The 18,553-nt window shown below is 39.2% G+C and overlaps 1 protein-coding gene across 10 annotated transcripts in view; it reads right to left on the minus strand.

Moving 5' to 3' along the window:
* LOC126095226 (protein PTOV1 homolog) overlaps positions 1-18,553 on the minus strand; it is a 316,247-nt gene that overhangs the window by 88,135 nt on the left and 209,559 nt on the right. For all 10 annotated transcript variants that reach the window (XR_007521937.1, XR_007521939.1, XR_007521940.1 and 7 more), the window contains 2 exons: positions 15,477-15,639; positions 13,801-13,992 (listed from right to left, as the gene is read on the minus strand). Coding sequence is in view for 1 of the 10 variants with exons in the window: in XM_049909968.1 (XP_049765925.1) it covers positions 13,801-13,992; positions 15,477-15,639 (355 nt within the window). In the remaining 9 variants the exon portion in view is untranslated. The remainder of the gene's footprint in view (positions 1-13,800; positions 13,993-15,476; positions 15,640-18,553) is intronic.

The following is an 18,553-nucleotide window of genomic DNA, read 5'->3' on the forward strand; positions in this document are numbered from 1 at the left end:
TTAACTTCCAGAATTTCTTAGCCTCAACCCTTGCCTCACCATCATTCCCCAAATCCCTAAACATGCTAACCAACCTTATGTACACAGAAAGAACCACAGTCCACCATCTTAAAACTGATTATGATCTTATAATCCTACTTGCTCATAAAGGCTCCAACACAGTTGTTTTGAACTGCAAGGATTATCTGGCACAAGGACTCCACCAGCTGTCTGATACTATGTTTTTCCAAAAATAGGAGGGACTGTACTGGGTACAAATGGTGATTCATCCTAAGACATTATTTTTAGTAGATCCCACAACTGGATTAGAGAAGGGGAAATACGATGTAAAGGACGTAAAATTGTATATCCCCAGGGACGTTAACATTCTGAGTTAACGGGCGGAGTAACGACCGCTGGATCCCAAGTTGTCTTCGGTGTTTCTTCCAAAATAGTTTTCCTGCACTGAATTCCTTTAAAATCTAGAAATATCCTGTAATCTTATTGCTTAGAAAATCAGATATGAGTATAAAATAGAGACCAACTTAAGAGAATCACAGAAAAAAAGTTATATCTAGACAAAATAAACTGAATAGAGTCTTATATTTGTGGAATATATAATATAATGTGACAAGCTGTAAGCACTGTTATACTGTAGTGTATAGATTTTCTATTTTGCATGGAGTGTTTTATATCTTTTATGAGATGTCATATAGATGGGAGGGTTTATAAATTTTGAAAGAGGTGGGTATTGTAGCTAAAAGCATGATTTACAAGTACAGATAAGTCATGACTAACACAAAACACACATCACACCTTTCAAACAAACCTCACAAACAAGTGTGCCTGATTTTTCATCATTTGCCATTTCCATAGTGTTGCTAGGATTTCCTTCGGGGACTTCAAAGGGTGAAAGTGGACATATCCGTTCTGCAGGGGATGATTTAACACTAGGCCTCCTCCGGTGTCTCACTTAAGGGGCTAAGGAACGCCCTATACTTGCAATGTTAAAATAACGCTTATAAATTACATCTTTCCTCACAAAGTATTTGAGGTAGGAAGTTGAACTTTTTACAGATTATTTATTGGAATATGGGCTACAACTTAACACAGGGATTTTACAAAATTTTAGTTCAGTTATTAAAGATGATTTTTTTCCAATTGTAATGAAAATTCACAACATTTTTTTGCAATTTTTTATTTATATATTCAAAAATATAAAGTTTTTTGGAAAAAGGCTGTGTTAAATTATGCAGAAGGTACTGTGTAACATTTACTGAAAGTTTGAAACAAATATGTTTGGAAGATCCTTAGAAAACATGTAATTAGTATGAGAAAATAAAAGTTTTGGGAATCGAGCGACAAAGATTGGATTAACTTTTTAGTGCATTCCAGGTCCATAGGATGGATTATCTTCATCCTCTGCAAACTCCTCCTCCAGCTTCCTCTTGTTCCTCCTCCTGTTTACTCTTGCTTGTATTTCTAGACTCCTTACAGCCCTGTCTGCAGCCCGAAGGCGTTCTGCGTCGTTACATATGGGCAATACTTTCTTAGTTATCGTCTTTATTGTTTACAATAATAACACATACCTTTGGCTTTCCAACATTTCTCCTTTTCTTAAAAGCCTTCAGAGGATTTCTAATAACTTTACTTTTACTCATTATTATACTTCAACAAAACAGAGAATCAAGAAACAGAATTAATTACGAATATTTTCGAGATAACGACAGAGTAAATAAACATGAAACAATCGACAATCACACCAGCGATATATATTGAACCATCACAGGTTAGCCACAACACATACTTTATCTCACATCACTAAAATGTACCTGATGAACACGGACGTTAATAATAACACCATTTGACAGCAGTTTAACAGCGCCACAGTGGGTCACGCCCATGTAGAACACATTTCAAAAAAAATTTAAAAATAGTTGTAGTCTTCGGAATTGAATAAATTATATATCTATTAAAAGATTCAGAAAACGCAAAAAAGTAAAAATTGAACTTTTCATGATTTTGAGCCTTTCCGGAGCCCCTTAAGTACCTGAGGGGTAGGGATCCTATGGAAGGGGGGTTGAAAGGGTTTCCTATTTTTGGGGCTACCTTCTTTCTCTTTGTCAATCCTAGCATCCACATCTATTTTTTTATTTTCTTACTTCTCATTTGAGGACCTGTCTATTTTTTCCCCTCTTTTCATACTCATAAACTTCTATCGCTGAAGTCCTTCCTTATTTCTGTGTTTACTAGGAACCTAAATCTTATCTTTAGATAAGAAGGCAAAAAAATCAGACTACACGAACACACATCCACATATACACAAATATACACTTCTACACAAACATTAAATTACATAAGACAAAGCCTGTCACCATGTGAGAACAGCCAGGTGTTGTAGAGGAAATGTACATATGGAAATATGTGCCCATATATAGGAAGCTATGACGGTTCTACATCAAATGTACATAAGAAGTAGTGCACATAAAGAACAATGACAGTTCTAAACAGAGATTAGAATAGGCACAATGGATTCATGTGCAAAAAGAGACAAAAGCATGTAAGTTTATGGAACAAAAATGCTACATAATGAACAACTATAAAGTAGTAATCAGGAATTGATAAATAAGAAAGAGGCATGAGCAAAGAAAGAAAATGAAAGTAGGAGAGGAATTAGTCATGTTTATAATTAAGAAATGTCAGTGTAATAAATACTCTGATGAACTGAAGGATAGTGAGATGTAAATAGTACATGTAGATATAGTATCTATTGAAAATATAGAAGTTGATAAGTAGAGGAGGACTCTATGGAGTAAATGATATATCAAAGAATGAATGTGAAGTTTAAGATATAAACCTATCTTTACCAGAAGATACTTAATTATGGTATACATAGAAATGTATACTAGGGTAATGAATCATGAGGCCTACTCAGAAAGGATAAGGGGGCGTACCCGGCATTCATTCACTAAGTATAAAGGGCAGGCGTACCTACGTGGAGGTAGGACGATCTGTGGCCTAAAAAATAGGGATGTTTTATAAGGGGCATACCTCCCAGAATGGAAAGAGGAAGTGCTCTCATAAGGTCAACCAACAATCAAGGAATAGGTGCTGATCCTAGGAGAAGGGGACAGTATCGTGACAAAAGCCACAAATCTTATAGCGATTATTCTGGGAAGTGTGAATTCTATGAACGACTAGCATTATTATGTTTCGTGGAAATAAATGAGTGTCAAAAGAACACTTTCATTTCATCCAGAGTTCCTCCAAGCTACAAATAGCGAAAATAGTACATACTAGGAAAAAGGTAGTACAAAAGATAAGAACAGAAAATAGATTACTCATGTGTCATAAACACCTGAAGTTTATGGGGGGGGAGGGGGGGGGGGGGGAAGAGTCCTCACAATTCCTAAATATTAGTAAAGCTGACTAAAACCATGAGTAAATGCTCATGTCTTAATAACTAAGTAACATAAGAAAAGAGTAGAGAAACAATAAGCAAAAGATTGTTCAAGAAAGGACAGAGAATTGTTATTGAAAGGACAGATATGTATACAAACATATGTAAGAAATGTATACTGTTAAGATATGAAATGTTATTGTGAGAGATATTGTTTGCATAATGATTATGTATAAAATATTGCGTGTTCGATCTGAAGGGGGGGGATTTATAGTGATTCGATAATTTCTGTGTGAATTCCAGAACCACTCAGTCTTCTATCCCCTTGAACACACAATATTCTGGATATAAGTGTGGGATGGTAGCATCCTACATACTGCGCATCACATGTTAATGCGTGCAGGCTTAAAATCAGTCGCGGGAAGAAAGTAGACGCGGTGGATGAATGGCACCAACAAGTATCTGTTGGGCAAGCCATAGATGTTTTAGTGAGTGTGTAAGGAACAACCACGGAGTCTATATGCAGCTCTGATTATTGGGTCATTGACTATTGTTATTAAAATCAAAGAGAGTTGAAAAAGAACTCTTGAAAACTCTTGACGTAACCTTGCTATAGGCAAGACTTATTTTCTGATTTATATTAAGAAAAGTTATGGTATCAAAGACAATTTTCTTTTAACTATAATTTAATTTGTTTCTGATGTTCGACTGTATGAGGGACTTACCAGAAGTTATATATTTTGTTGAGAGTTTCATTGTTTATGAAAGTCAAATACATTGTTAATTGATGAAAAGCAAGTTTTTACCTCTACTTATTTCATAAGTAGAATGAGTCTAAAAATTCCTGTAGCTAGCATTATTCAACAGAGAAGAAGTCAAGAGGGTTTACAGCAGCCGGCTATCCAGTAAAGAAGAGTGGCTGCAAATTCCAAGTAAGTCACCTCGTAAAGAAGTGGAAGGTGGTTTGGGGGAATAAACCAAAATAACCCCGATTCACACTCATACTTTAAGTCGGAAATGTTAGAATACATCCACCTACAAACCTGGTCACAGTGACCCCATTCCAGAAATCTACCAGGATTTCTAGTCACTCTTCAAATCCTTATGCCCATGCCAAAACCTCTCCCTGGAGCCCATCTCTCTGCTCACTCCTAACACTCCTTGTACTCCAACCTTCTGCATATTTACTGAAGTCCATAAACCCAACCACCCAGGACGCCATCCCATTGTGGCTGGTTACTGTGCCCCCACTGAGAGAATCTCTGCTCTCATGGACCAACACCTTCAACCTATTACCCGGAACATACCCTCCTATATAAAAGATACCAACCATTTCCTCCACCGACTCTCCATAGTTACTGTCTCTTTACCACATTGTGTCCTGCTCATCACTATTGATGCCACCTCCCTTTACACTAACATCCCTAAAGCCCATGGCCTTACCACTATTGAACACTACCTTTCCCAACACCCAACAGATTCCAAACCAACTACCTCCTTCGTAGTCGCCATAACCGACTATATCCTCATCCACAATTACTTCTCCTTTGAAGGCGTTACCTACAAACAAATCCATTGTATGGCTATGGGCACCTGCATGGCACCATCCTATGCCAACCTATTCATGGGCCATCAAGAGGAATCCTTCCTAAACACCCAGAATCCTAAATCCCTCACCTGTTTCACATTCACTGATGTCATCTTTGTGATTTGGATCGATGGTGAGAACATTCCTTCAGAACCTCAACAGCTTCTTTTCCATTTGCTTCAACGGTCCCACTCAACCCAAAAAGCCACCTTCCTAAATGTTGACCTCCACCTCAACAGATGGCTACATCAGTACCTCAGTCCATATCAAACCTACTAACCACCAACAATGTCTCCATTTTGCCACACAGCCTAGCCACCTGTAGTCATTGCATCTGCGGTGATGAGCAGTCCCTCTCAAAATATACTGAAGGTCTCACTGAAGCATTCACAAACCGTAATTATCCTTCCAACGTTGTACAAAAACAAATCTCCCGTGCCTTATCTTTCCAATACTCCACCATCGCACAAAGTCCCACGTCCAGCCACAGAGAAGCATTCCCCTTGTAACTAAGTACCACCCAGGACTGGAGAGACGGAATTACATTCTCCACCAGGGTTTCGGTAACCTCTTGTTGTGCCCTGAAATGAGAAATGTCCTGCCAAGTATCCTTCCCAACCCTCCCACAGTCGTATTCCACCATCCACCAAACCTTCACAATATACTTGTGCATTCCTATACAACCCGTGCTCCCAGCACCTTACCTCATGGCTCGTACACCTGTAATAAACCTAGATGCAAGACCTGTCCTAAACATCCTCCCACCACCACCTACTCCAGTCCGCTCACAAATACCACCTATCCCATCAAAGGCTGGGCTTCCTGTGAAACCAGTCACATGATCTACAAGCTAAGCTGCAAACACTGCACTGCAAGCTGCAAGCACTGCACTGCATTCTATGTGGGCATGACAACTAACAATCTGTCTGTCCACATGAATGGCCACTGAGAAACTGTGGCCAAGAAACAAGTGGACCACCCTGTTGCTGAGCACGCTGCCAAACACGACACCCTTCATTTCAATAACTGCTTCACAGCCTGTATCATATGGATCCTTCCCACCAACCCCAGCTTTCCTGAATTGTGCAGGTGGGAACTTTCCCTGCAATATATCCTATGTTCCTGTAATCCTCCTGGCCTCAACCTTTGTTAGTCATTGCCCTCTTCCATCCAGTCTCTTCTCTGTTCCCATTCCAGCACTACACAGCCTCATTCCACCAAGGCACCCAGTCTTTTTACTTCTCTCCTTTTCCAATATCCCCCTCCCCACCACTCTGCTCTCTCCGTCTAACCTTGTTACTGCACATAGCTGCCCTACCCTCTTTCTCCCTTGTCCCTCCGTGCTCCCAACAGCATGTCACTGTCTGCCACGCCTGCCCTACTATACCTCCCCCTCCCCACCCCAGCCTCTTCCTTACCCTCACACAGTCACCACTCTCATCATGCACCAGTGCTGCTGCTTGCAGTGTAGCCTCAGTTGCTTGAGACTGCAGTCATGTGTGTGTGAGCTGTGTTTGCATCAGTGTGTATGTGTGTGTTTGCGAAAGCTATTATTTGTGACGGTCTTTTTGATGTCCCTATCTGCGACTCAGCATCTCCGCTCTATATGGTGAGTAGCAACTTTCCTTTTCACAATATTGTTACATTCCATTCTGGATTTCCCGTTGTGTGACTTCCAAATGATTCTACTGCCTCCAATATACATTGCGCGTACAGACCATGAAGTTAAGATTCAAGAAATTACGGCTCATACAAAGGCATCAAGGTAGTCATTTTTCACTCTCTCTGTTTGTGAGTGGAACAAGAAAGGAAATGACTAGTAGTGATACAGGGTACCCTCTGCTATGCCCTTTACGGTGGGTTGCGGAGCATCTATGTAGATGTAGATGAAGTGTACAGCTGAAAGGTACAATTGGAAGAGAGAAATGAGGGAAGGGATAAATGATACAGGAATACAACAAACATACTGGGGGATGTGGACCTCCATTACAGTTTGCTTCGACAATACAAAATTATAATGAGCTAATAGATGTTACACACACACACCCCCCCCCCCCCCCCCCCCAATGAACCATGGACCTTGCCGTTGGTGGGGAGGCTTGCGTGCCTCAGCAATACAGATAGCCGTACCGTAGGTGCAACCACAACGGAGGGGTATCTGTTTGATCTGTTGAGAGGTCAGACAAACGCGTGGTTCCTGAAGAGGGGCAGCAGCCTTTTCAGTAGTTGCAGGGGCAACAGTCTGGATGATTGACTGATCTGACCTTGTAACACTAGCCAGAACGGCCTTGCTGTGCTGGTACTGCGAATGATTGAAAGCGAGAGGAAACTACAGCCGTAATTTTTCCCGAGGGCATGCAGCTTTACTGTATGGTTAATGATGATGGCATCCTCTTGGGTAAAATATTCTGGAGGTAAAATAGTCCACCATTCGGATCTCCGGGCGGGGACTACTCAAGAGGACGTCGTTATCAGGAGAAAGAAAACTGGCATTCTACAGATCGGAGCGTGGAATGTAAGATTCCTTAATCGGGCAGGTAGGTTAGAAAATTTAAAAAGGGAAATGGATAGATTAAATTTAGATACAGTGGGAATTAGTGAAGTTCGGTGGCAGGAGGAACAAGACTTTTGGTCAGGCGAATACAGGGTATAAATACAAAGCCAAATAGGGGTAATGCAGGAGTACGTTTAATAATGAATAAAAAAAAATAGGAATGCGGGTAAGTAACTACAAACAGCATAGTGAACGCATTATTGTGGCCACGATAGACACGAAGCCCACGCCTACTACAGTAGTACAAGTTTATATGCCAACTAGCTCTGCAGATGACGAAGAAATGGAAGAAATGTATGATGAAATAAAAGAAATTATTCAGATAGTGAAGGGAGACAAAAATTTAATAGTCATGGGTGACTGGAATTCAACAGTAGGAAAAGGGAGAGAAGGAAACTTAGTAGGTGAATATGGATTGAGGGTAAGAAACGAAAGAGGAAGCCGCCTCGTAGAATTTTGCACAGAGCACAACTTAATCATAGCTAACACTTGATTCAAGAATCATAAAAGAAGGTTGTATACATGGAAGAAGCCTGGAGATACTAAAAGGTTTCAGATAGATTATATAATGGTAAGACAGAGATTTAGGAACCAGATTTTAAATTGTGAGACCTTTCCAGGGGCAGATGTGGACTCTGACCACTATCTATTGGTTATGAACTGTAGATTAAAACTGAAGAAACTGCAAAAAGGTGGGAATTTAAGGAGATGGGACCTGGATAAACTGACTAAACCAGAGGTTGTACAGAGTTTCAGGGAGAGCATAAGGAAACAATTGACAGGAATGGGGGAAAGAAATACAGTAGAAGAAGAATGGGTAGCTTTGAGGGATGAAGTAGTGAAGGCAGCAGAGGATCAAGTAGGTAAAAAGACGAGGGCTAGTAGAAATCCTTGGGAAACAGAAGAAATATTGAATCTGATTGATGAAAGGAGAAAATATAAAAATGAAGTAAATGAAGCAGGCAAAAAGGAATACAAACGTCTCAAAAATGAGATTGACAGGAAGTGCAAAATGGCTAAGCAGGGATGGCTAGAGGACAAATGTAAGGATGTAGAGGCTTATCTCATAGGGGTAAGATAGATACTGCCTACAGGAAAATTAAAGAGACGTTTGGAGAAAATCGAATCACTTGTATGAATATCAAGAGCTCAGATGGAAACCCAGTTCTAAGCAAAGAAGGGAAAGCAGAAAGGTGGAAGGAATATATAGAGGGTCTATACAAGGGCGATGTACTTGAGGACAATATTATGGAAATGGAAGAGGATGTAGATAAAGATGAAATGGGAGATATGATACTGCGTGAAGAGTTTAACAGAGCACTGAAAGACCTGAGTCGAAACAAGGCCCCAGGAGTAGATAACATTCCATCAGAACTACTGACAGCCTTGGGGGAGCCAGTCTTATAATTAGTCTACCCCCAAATGTCACAGAACTTTGACAACTTCCCTGTACCCAAACCCAAAAGGAGAAACTTCAGTAAACAAATTCACTTCTGACTGCTAACAATGCACAAAACTACTACAATCAGCAACAAATCAACACGGACTTAACACAGCTCACAATATACAGCAGGTGTAGCTCACTGCAATGTGAAGTTGACTAGAGGCTGGCACACAGAGCTGGGCAAACTGTGTCACAGCAGACAGATGCATTGCTGGATCAGATGTTGTAGGTTGATGAGCTGCAGACATACTCACCATTGGCTGTTAGGCTGTCATTATGAACTGATGAAACAATTGTAGCACTTCCCCACAGCCAATGATCTTCTGACTAGTGGACTGAATAAATCTTCTTCACTATAACTATAGACAATGAAATCAATGATGGCTCACTGACTATGCAATTCCTCTTAATGACTTTTCAGTATAGTCCTAGTAACGACTTCTGCACTGTCCCATTGCTAAGGATAACAGCAATATATTTCACTAAAATTGTTCTTCTTATTACTTCTTTCTTAAATCAAATTTATTTATTGTTATCTATCAAACTTAGTTGTTTCTCCAGCTCAGAAGCAGTCTTGTTCCATCACTTAGGGCAACAGAGTGACATGTCTCGAATGTAACAAGTAAATTTCAGGCTAAAAGTTTACCATCACCATCAGTTTTTATTACTGTGCTGCTGTTTCTTGGTCTAGCCTTGCAGCAAAACTTCATAAGCAGATTCCATCTCCTTTACAACCACTTCTGCTCTGGAAACTGGGAAATGTTCATAAAACTAAAGCTTTACTAAATGATGATAACCTTTTTTTCAGAAACCTTCATAAACTGATTCTACATTTGCAGTCGGGATAAACACTTCTTAACAATTCAAGCTACTACATGTACTCTCTTTGACTTGACATGAATGACTGATCTCTCAAGTCTTAATGGCAGTTCTTTTGTCCTGTGATGAGATGTCAATTGTTACGGTACTCATGGCACATCTCTAAGCTGGGACGACTGGGTATGAAATAAACTGCCCAAAACAGCAAATACCCCTAAGCACAATAAGGCAGCAATCACCGTCCCACCTTGCAGAAACAATGTGTCCATCTGTACCACATTCTATGTACAAATGAAATAAAACTCCCACTATTTAAAATACAGAATATTTTTATGGTGGCAATCATCATTTGTTGCTACTACATGTGATGAGCAAGATATCACTTTACCAAAGTAATATGTTATCCCAAACACTGTGCAGCAGTGGATGTCTCTGAGTTAGTTAGTTCCAACTAGTCTCCATCTCTGAAACATCTCTTCCTCATTGGTGTTCACATGAAATGAAGTCACTGAGTGAGTGATGAATTTACCCGTATGTACCTGTTTGTGTCTTGTAATGAGGCTCGCCTGCTTTCTTTATCTCTTTGTTTGTTGTTCTCGGTGTCGACGTACTGGCTGAAAAATGGGTTGTGGAAGTATAACTACTGTCTACTGTAAATGATCTAGCCAACAGATGCACAGTTGTGTTTCACAGTCTTTTACTTTCATTATTCACAGCCCCCCAATATTACACAGTGATATGGCCAGTGCACTATTGTTTAACTTTTGATAAGCCTCATTAATATGGTGCAGGCGAACATCCTCATACTGCTACTATAGTTTACTGTTGAATATCTATGACCTGTACAACCTTACCACAAAGTTCACTGTTCTTGGAGAATAGAAAGGTGCGTATGGAGCAGACACTGTCATTGGTTTAACACACGGCCTATTGGTGGAACACTTATTTCACTGTTAAGTTGATGCATTGTTGTCATTCTAACCAATATAGGTTCCTCATCCGAAACTCAGCCATGGACTGACTGTCTCGTGACTGAAAATTGGGCCATTATATATCCTCACAATAATAGGTGCTGAAACTACACATTGTTCAAAGTTTAATTTACAGAAATTACCATTAAAACTTATCTCCTTAAATTAACTGAATACATCGAAAAATTCTGTCTTTTTAACGGTTTCTTCTACTACAAGAGTTAGGCTGAATTATTTGTTTAAATTGTGAAATTAACAAATATGGTTACACAAACAATACTTCTGACAAAACTGTTAATTACTTAGGAATTAATTAAGCATTGGCTTTGCTAACAAGTTTTCGAATAGAGCCAAATAGATACTTTAAGATTACTAGTATGTTGTCTTCCAAACGTTTATAATTAGTACCAAATTTGAATTTGTTTATAAGTCAACAATAGAATTTCAATTACAAAACAATTACTGATTACATCCTATAAGAAATGATACTACATAAGCATACTCCCAATAAATTAGAAAATCAATTACATACATAAAACTAAGCACAAAATTAGATCTGGTGTTATATACTTTAAAGTTGAGGGCCAACCTTTCTCTTTTATGCAAATGCAGATTATATTAACGTATGTTAATAGTACTGATATGAATATAATAGAGGGAAACATTCCACGTGGGAAAAATATATCTAAAAACAAAGATGATGAGACTTACCAAACAAAAGCGCTGGCAGGTCGATAGACACAAGAAACACAAACAAACACAAACATACACACAAAATTCAAGCTTTCGCAACAAACGGTTGCTTCGTCAGGAAAGAGGGAAGGAGAGGGAAAGACGAAAGGATGTGGGTTTTAAAGGAGAGGGTAAGGAATCATTCCAATCCCGGGAGCGGAAAGACTTACCTTAGGGGGAAAAAAGGACAGGTATACACACTCGCACACACACACATATCCATCCGCACATACATAGACACAAGGAGACATTTGTAAAGAACAGCCTAGGTCTTCGTGGCAAACGAATCTGCTCCAGTCCGGAATCCTTGAACCATTACACCAACAACCTGAAAACAGCTTTCGCATCCGGCAACTACCCTCCCGACCTGGTACAGAAGCAAATAACCAGAGCCACTTCCTCATCTCCTCAAACCCTGAACCTCCCACAGAAGAACCCCAAAAGTGCCCCACTTGTGACAGGATACTTTCCGGGACTGGATCAGATTCTGAATGTGGCTCTCCAGCAGGGATACGACTTCCTCAAATCCTGCCCTGAAATGAGATCCATCCTTCATGAAAAACTCCCCACTCCACTAAGAGTGTCTTTCCGCCGTCCACCTAACCTTCGTAACCTCTTAGTTCATCCCTATGAAATCCCCAAACCACCTTCCCTACCCTCTGGCTCCTACCCTTGTAACCGCCCCCGGTGTAAAACCTGTCCCATGCACCCTCCCACCACCACTTACTCCAGTCCTGTAACCCGGAAGGCATACACGATCAAAGGCAGAGCCACGTGTGAAAGCACCCACGTGATTTACCAACTGCCCTGCCTACACTGTGAAGCCTTCTATGTGGGAATGACCAGCAACAAACTGTCCATTCGCATGAATGGACACAGGCAGACAGTGTTTGTTGGTAATGAGGATCACCCTGTGGCTAAATGTGCCTTGGTGCACGGCCAGCACATCTTGGCACAGTGTTACACCGTCCGGGTTATCTGGATACTTCCCACTAACACCAACCTGTCAGAACTCCGGAGATGGGATCTTGCCCTTCAGCATATCGTCTCTTCTCGCTATCCGCCAGGCCTCAATCTCCGCTAATTTCTAATTTCAATTTGCCGCCGCTCATACCTCACCTGTCTTTCAACAACATCTTTGCCTCTGTACTTCCGCCTCGACTGACATCTCTGCCCAAACTCTTTGCCTTTACAAATGTCTGCTTGTGTCTGTGTATGTGCGGATGGATATGTGTGTGTGTGCGCGAGTGTATACCTGTCCTTTTTTCCCCCTAAGGTAAGTCTTTCTGCTCCCGGGATTGGAATGGCTCCTTACCCTCTACCTTAAAACCCACATCCTTTCGTCTTTCCCTCTCCTTCCCTCTTTCCTGACGAAGCAACCATTTGTTGCGAAAGCTTGAATTTTGTGTGTATGTTTGTGTTTGTTTGTGTGTCTATCGACCTGCCAGCCCTTTTGTTTGGTAAGTCTCATCATCTTTGTTTTTAGATATATTTTTCCCACGTGCAATGTTTCCCTCTATTATATTCATATTTAATTTGTTGGTTATACAAAGTGCAAACATAGAAGTCCCCCCTGGACAAACTTCTTTTAGCACACAGTGATGATTAGAAGTTCATGGCCTTTCCAGATCAAAACTGCATATGTATGCAGGTGTAGTAGGTAAAAGATTCCTGTGTCTTCCTCAGAACCATATCCTGAAAAGTTATATTTATTTTTGAAGTTACGTCAGAGAACAGCAGAAAAGTAGGCCAAATTTACTTCTTCCACTTTTCTGAAACTTAACAATTTATTTGCCTTGACAGGCTGATAACTGTAAATCCTTTTGACAATTCACTTAATGAACTTGTATAGAAAGGCCCTAGAGTCAGTATTATTACATTTTTACTGTGTTCCTTTCTAACAGCTAGAAATCTTTTAGGAAAAGGAACTAATAGTCTGATTTATACATCTATCAGTCATACATCACACTCAAATTCTGTAAAAGAGGTAACATTATATGACATGTTGTGGAAAATAGGCACATTTATGACATGTATACTATATGCACAAGTCCCCATGTAATAGTGTTATACATGGCTTTTCCCATGACAGGACTATTTATTCTGTTGGGGTTCCTTTGGACATGCAGGCACATCCGAAAGAACATTGCATCATAATTCAGAACAACACAGGCACTGCAATATCGTAATGACACATTCAATTATAAAATTCAAATTCTATAAACAGTAAAGACAGACATAAAAATAAAATTCCATTTTCCCTCTTTTTTTTCTATTAAACAGCCAGCAATATATGATAAAATATTAACATACCTGAATCTGAATCAAAGCTGCTCGGCTTGGCCTCGATTCCCTTATGGCACTATGGGCAGCTGCGATATATGCTGGATCATCATTAGGGAAAAATCCAACATATTCATTCCTCACTGGCCCGTAAATAAGGACAACAACCTTATAGTCACACTCTGACGTCGACGTCACTCTCTTGAAATGGACATAGCCCACCTGAAACATCATAAAGTTGATGACACTGTGAGTAACATATACTCATGATTTATTTGTTGCTGCATTTTTAAGGGAACACATTATGCACAGTTTTTGAACTTAATTAAGGAAGATTTGTGTAAATGATTATTCTGAGCCTTCCATGTGTCATACCATGAAAGTGGTCAGCATAAGAATAATATACAAAAACACAGAAAAATGAAACATGCAATGACTCTATAGTATGAACTATTTTAATAAACTACACCAATCGAGATTCATAACAAGCTACTGATTATCTTAAATATAAAGTAAAAGTTGAAACAGTTGTGAAAGACATAGATGGATACAAAGGTAGAAATAGAGTGCATGGGAAAAAATTAAAAGAAGGAAGCAGAGAGAGAATTAAAATAAAAAATTGTGAGAAATTATTGAAGGAAAGTAACACATGATGACAAAAACATTACAAATAACGCAAAGTAAGAAAACAAAATTGTGGAAGAAAACAGCAAAGAATTAAATAAATCACTTATTAAACTTATGTTAAAACACTGTGATAAAAAATTCAGTTGTAAAATTGTCACCAGGTTTCTCCAATATATGATAATGTGCCCTTGCAGTTCCTCAGTGTTTCCATTATTTTTATCTAAATCAGTAACTGTTAGAGTAACTGATTGGTTAACAGAACTGTGTTGCACATGTGCAGTTAAGTATGGCATTAGTCATATGTAAGTAACAAATAATTGACAAGAACGTATGTAAAAATACTTCATGTAAATAATTCAGGAGTAAAGGAAACTACTCACTGAACAGTAAAAGCATAGAGTGGTTAACAGGCATACAACAAAAATAATGAAAACTTGCTAACCTTTGGAAAAATCCATTCATGAGCTAGGTGTGTGTGTGTGGTTTGTGAGAGACACAGAGAGAGAGAGAGAGAGAGAGAGAGAGAGAGAGAGAGAGAGGTTCGATTCCAAGTATCATCTGCAGGTCAGCATAAAATTGTCAGTCAAGCCTGAACATTTATTTATTTATTCTTTCCATAAAGTAACACTTATTTCTCTCCACAATATTTAATTATAATATAACGTTTTTCTGTATTGCTCGGTCAAGATGTGCTCTTATAACTCAGCTACAGTCTCTCAAAAAAGAATTCATCTCTCTTAATAGCTCTGACATAACAATATAAACCAATTCAAGAATGCAGGAAAATGTGTAATATCACCTCACGAAATCTTGGGCTGGCTTATAATGCAAGGCATATCTAAATCATAATAGCTGTGTATCCTGAGGCATGAGAGGTCTTTCGTTGTTCCTCGTAACACATATTTTTTATTTTTATAGATTGCTATTATATATTAAAGATATTTCTATACATAATGGAAGAATAGGATCTTCCACTCCAAATTACAAAGTGAGTAATCCAAAATTATTTTTATAAAAATGGCTACTAACAAAAATGCGTTTTTATGTAATACTGTACACAACAAGAACTAATAACTTACATATCCAGAACTCAAAGCCCCGGTCAATAATTCAAGGGCTTCACAGTTCTCTGGATGGAAGTGCAGACGATTTGAATTTTTCAGAAAAATACCACCAAGAACTCCAAGCACTTCTTTTGGCACCAACTGCACGGTTAGTTTCTGAGGCCATGAGTCAGCCTTCCTGTGAGAAAAATATATTTGCTGTAAGTGTCAAGTGCTGAAACTTGAAGTTATACATTACCAAAAACAGAAAAGTATTACAGCCACTACTGCTTGAATGTTTTTTAATGGACACTGAAAATAAAATAATGTTTATTACATGAGATGTGGTTGAATGAAGTCTGTTCTTGTTGTAGTCCATGATTACCCAAAAATTTTTTTCGTCCAAGTAAGTTACAGATTTTTATAGCCTGACAATGAAACTCTAAAGCACAGCACTTGCTATGATACCACCATCGGTGTTAGATTTCATTATGAAGAAAATACAATCTCATTGCAGCAGCATCTTTCTCCTGAAATATAACTCATTAAAAATGTAATTACATCATTCTTTAGTATATGAACTACCCATGTCAATCATTATGAGCCCTGTGATAATGTTGCAAAATATTTTTGCTTACCTTATGCTAAATATTTTAAAATAGTGTCAATATTCGTTTTGGAGTAAATGACACAAAAGGAAGGGCTTAGCAGGCATCAATGAATGGCCTATTGTTGTTTCTCAAATGAAGTGATATATTAATGTAATGCTCTCAGGTTTCCAGCTGAGTGAATTTGTTAATTTGGTTCACCACTTCAAAAAACATCACATGTATCATCTTTTGGCAACGTCACTTTGCCTTGAGATGATGTTACTGACTCTGAAATGTAATTCCATTTCAGTGAACTCTCTCAGCCAGAAAACAGAGAGTCTTACATTAGTATACATAATAACATGATTGTACGATGATATACTGTTACGGATACAACATCTCTCCATAATCCAGCAGTTCGGTACATGGTGATACTGGGCCAAGAGGAGGGTGCTTTTTGTAGCTGATTCTTGGGGGTAATGGGAGGGTTAGGTGAATGTGAAGACATGGAGAAATCTGATTGTGGATTAGGTTTTGGCGGGGTGGGGGGCAGGGAAGATCCTCAGAGACATTCAGCGTACCAGGCAAAGAAGTTCTCATAACTGCAGATATGCCGTCCAAGGGTGGCCAGGTTCTATGGCAGTGGTTTCTCGGTGTGGAACAAGCGACAGATGTTGAAATGCAAGTACTATCTGTAGTTGGTTTAGATGAGTTTAGTTTAAAGCAAAGTCCACCACCAGGTCACAGGGACAGCTGGAGATGGATCCTGACAGGCAAGCAAGGCTTGAGTAACTCCAGATGAAAAAGTAAGATGTGCAAAGATGCCTAAATGAACCATTAGTAAATGCGACCCCATGAAGCAGCACGGTGCCCACACTTGCTTCCTCATTCCTGAGGTTCACATGGGTGATTCCATCTCATCCTGTTGGGTTCGCTGGTTCCCATCTTTGAGGGTAAGCCAGGTGAAAAGTCCACACTTTCATACAACATACAACAGACGACAGACGTATTGAAATTATCCATATGGCATAACAAAGTATTGGCAAGATCCATCAATCTTTATTGCAAGGACAGGTACACATTTACGTAAATTCCATAGTAGGGCCAGAAATCCCAAGGCATTTGATGTCCATTCAAAAGGGCTAAGGAGATAAGCATAGAATTAACTATTATAGGGACTAACTTTCCACCCAACATCATAATTCCAGAGAGGATTCAGCTGTGTCATGTTGTACGTATTTACTAGGGAAAAATAATGAAATGAATGAGGTGCTACTCAGCAAAGCTGAATCTCACTGTGTGCAGCTGTATTTGTTCACACGATCAGCCCACAGGTGGGTGCTAAGGTAAAGTGTGCTTTGTTGAATATGCTAAGGGAGGTCGTACGAGTCTCATTTCTATGCCAGGGTAAGCCCCCTACATGTTCATCCATTGCCGAAGTGCACTACACTCGTTGCAAGCACCAAGGATGAGATTCCTTAGTTTTTGCCAACTGCAGGTGCCTAATGTAGAAAGATCAGACACTTGAAAGCAAACTATCAGTCTCTGCAGCATTGCTCAACAAACTAAATAGGTTACAGAGGTGCACAAGGGAATATGAATGGGGGAACCGTCTATGGGAACAGTTCTGTCACTGCACCTTGCTCCCCTTCCGCAAAGTGAATCCAGTAAGAGTATCAAGAACTCACTTGGGTGCAAAAACTAATTTTGTAAAGTAAAAACAAAGGAAGATGATCTACCTTTATCAGTGATACAGGCACACAAGAAAGTGTTTTGTTCTTAAATCTACTCGTGGTCAAGAATTAAAACTGGCATTGTGACGGTTCATCTTTTTTGTTTCTTTTCTTTGTTGATTGTCTTCGGTGTTGACATACTGACTGAAAAATGGGGTGCGGAAGTCAAACATGGACTACTTTAAATGATGTAGCCAACAGGTGCACATTTGCACTTCACATTTGTTTACTTTCACGTTTCATAACCTCCTTCCCCCATATACACAATTAACATGGCCAGGGCACTTTCGATAAGCCTCATTAATAGTTTTCAGGCGAACATCCACATACTGCTTCAGTAGTTTACTGTTGAATGTCTATGAGCAGTATAAAACATAACCACATAATTCACAGTTCTTTTGAAATAATCAGGTACGTATGGAATGGTCACTGTCATTGTTTCAACACACAGCCTAATCATGTAACACTTATTTCACAGTTAAGTTGATGCATTGCTGCTGTTCTAACCAACACAGGTTTCCCATCTGAAACTCGTCTGTAGACTGACTGTCTTGTGATCAAAAGTTAGGGCCTTATATATCCTAACAACAATACGTGCCGAAACTACACACTGTTCAAAATTAAATTTACAGGAATTACAATTAAAACTTAACTCTTTAAATTAAATGAATACATCGAAAGATTCCGTCTTTTTAACAGTTTCTTCTACTACAAGAGTTAGACCGAATTATTTGTTTAAATTATGTAATTAACAAATATTGTTATGCAACAATACTTTTGTCAAAACTGT

The sequence above is a fragment of the Schistocerca cancellata genome, chromosome 8, assembly GCF_023864275.1.
Source record: "Schistocerca cancellata isolate TAMUIC-IGC-003103 chromosome 8, iqSchCanc2.1, whole genome shotgun sequence".
NCBI lineage: Eukaryota > Metazoa > Arthropoda > Insecta > Orthoptera > Acrididae > Schistocerca > Schistocerca cancellata.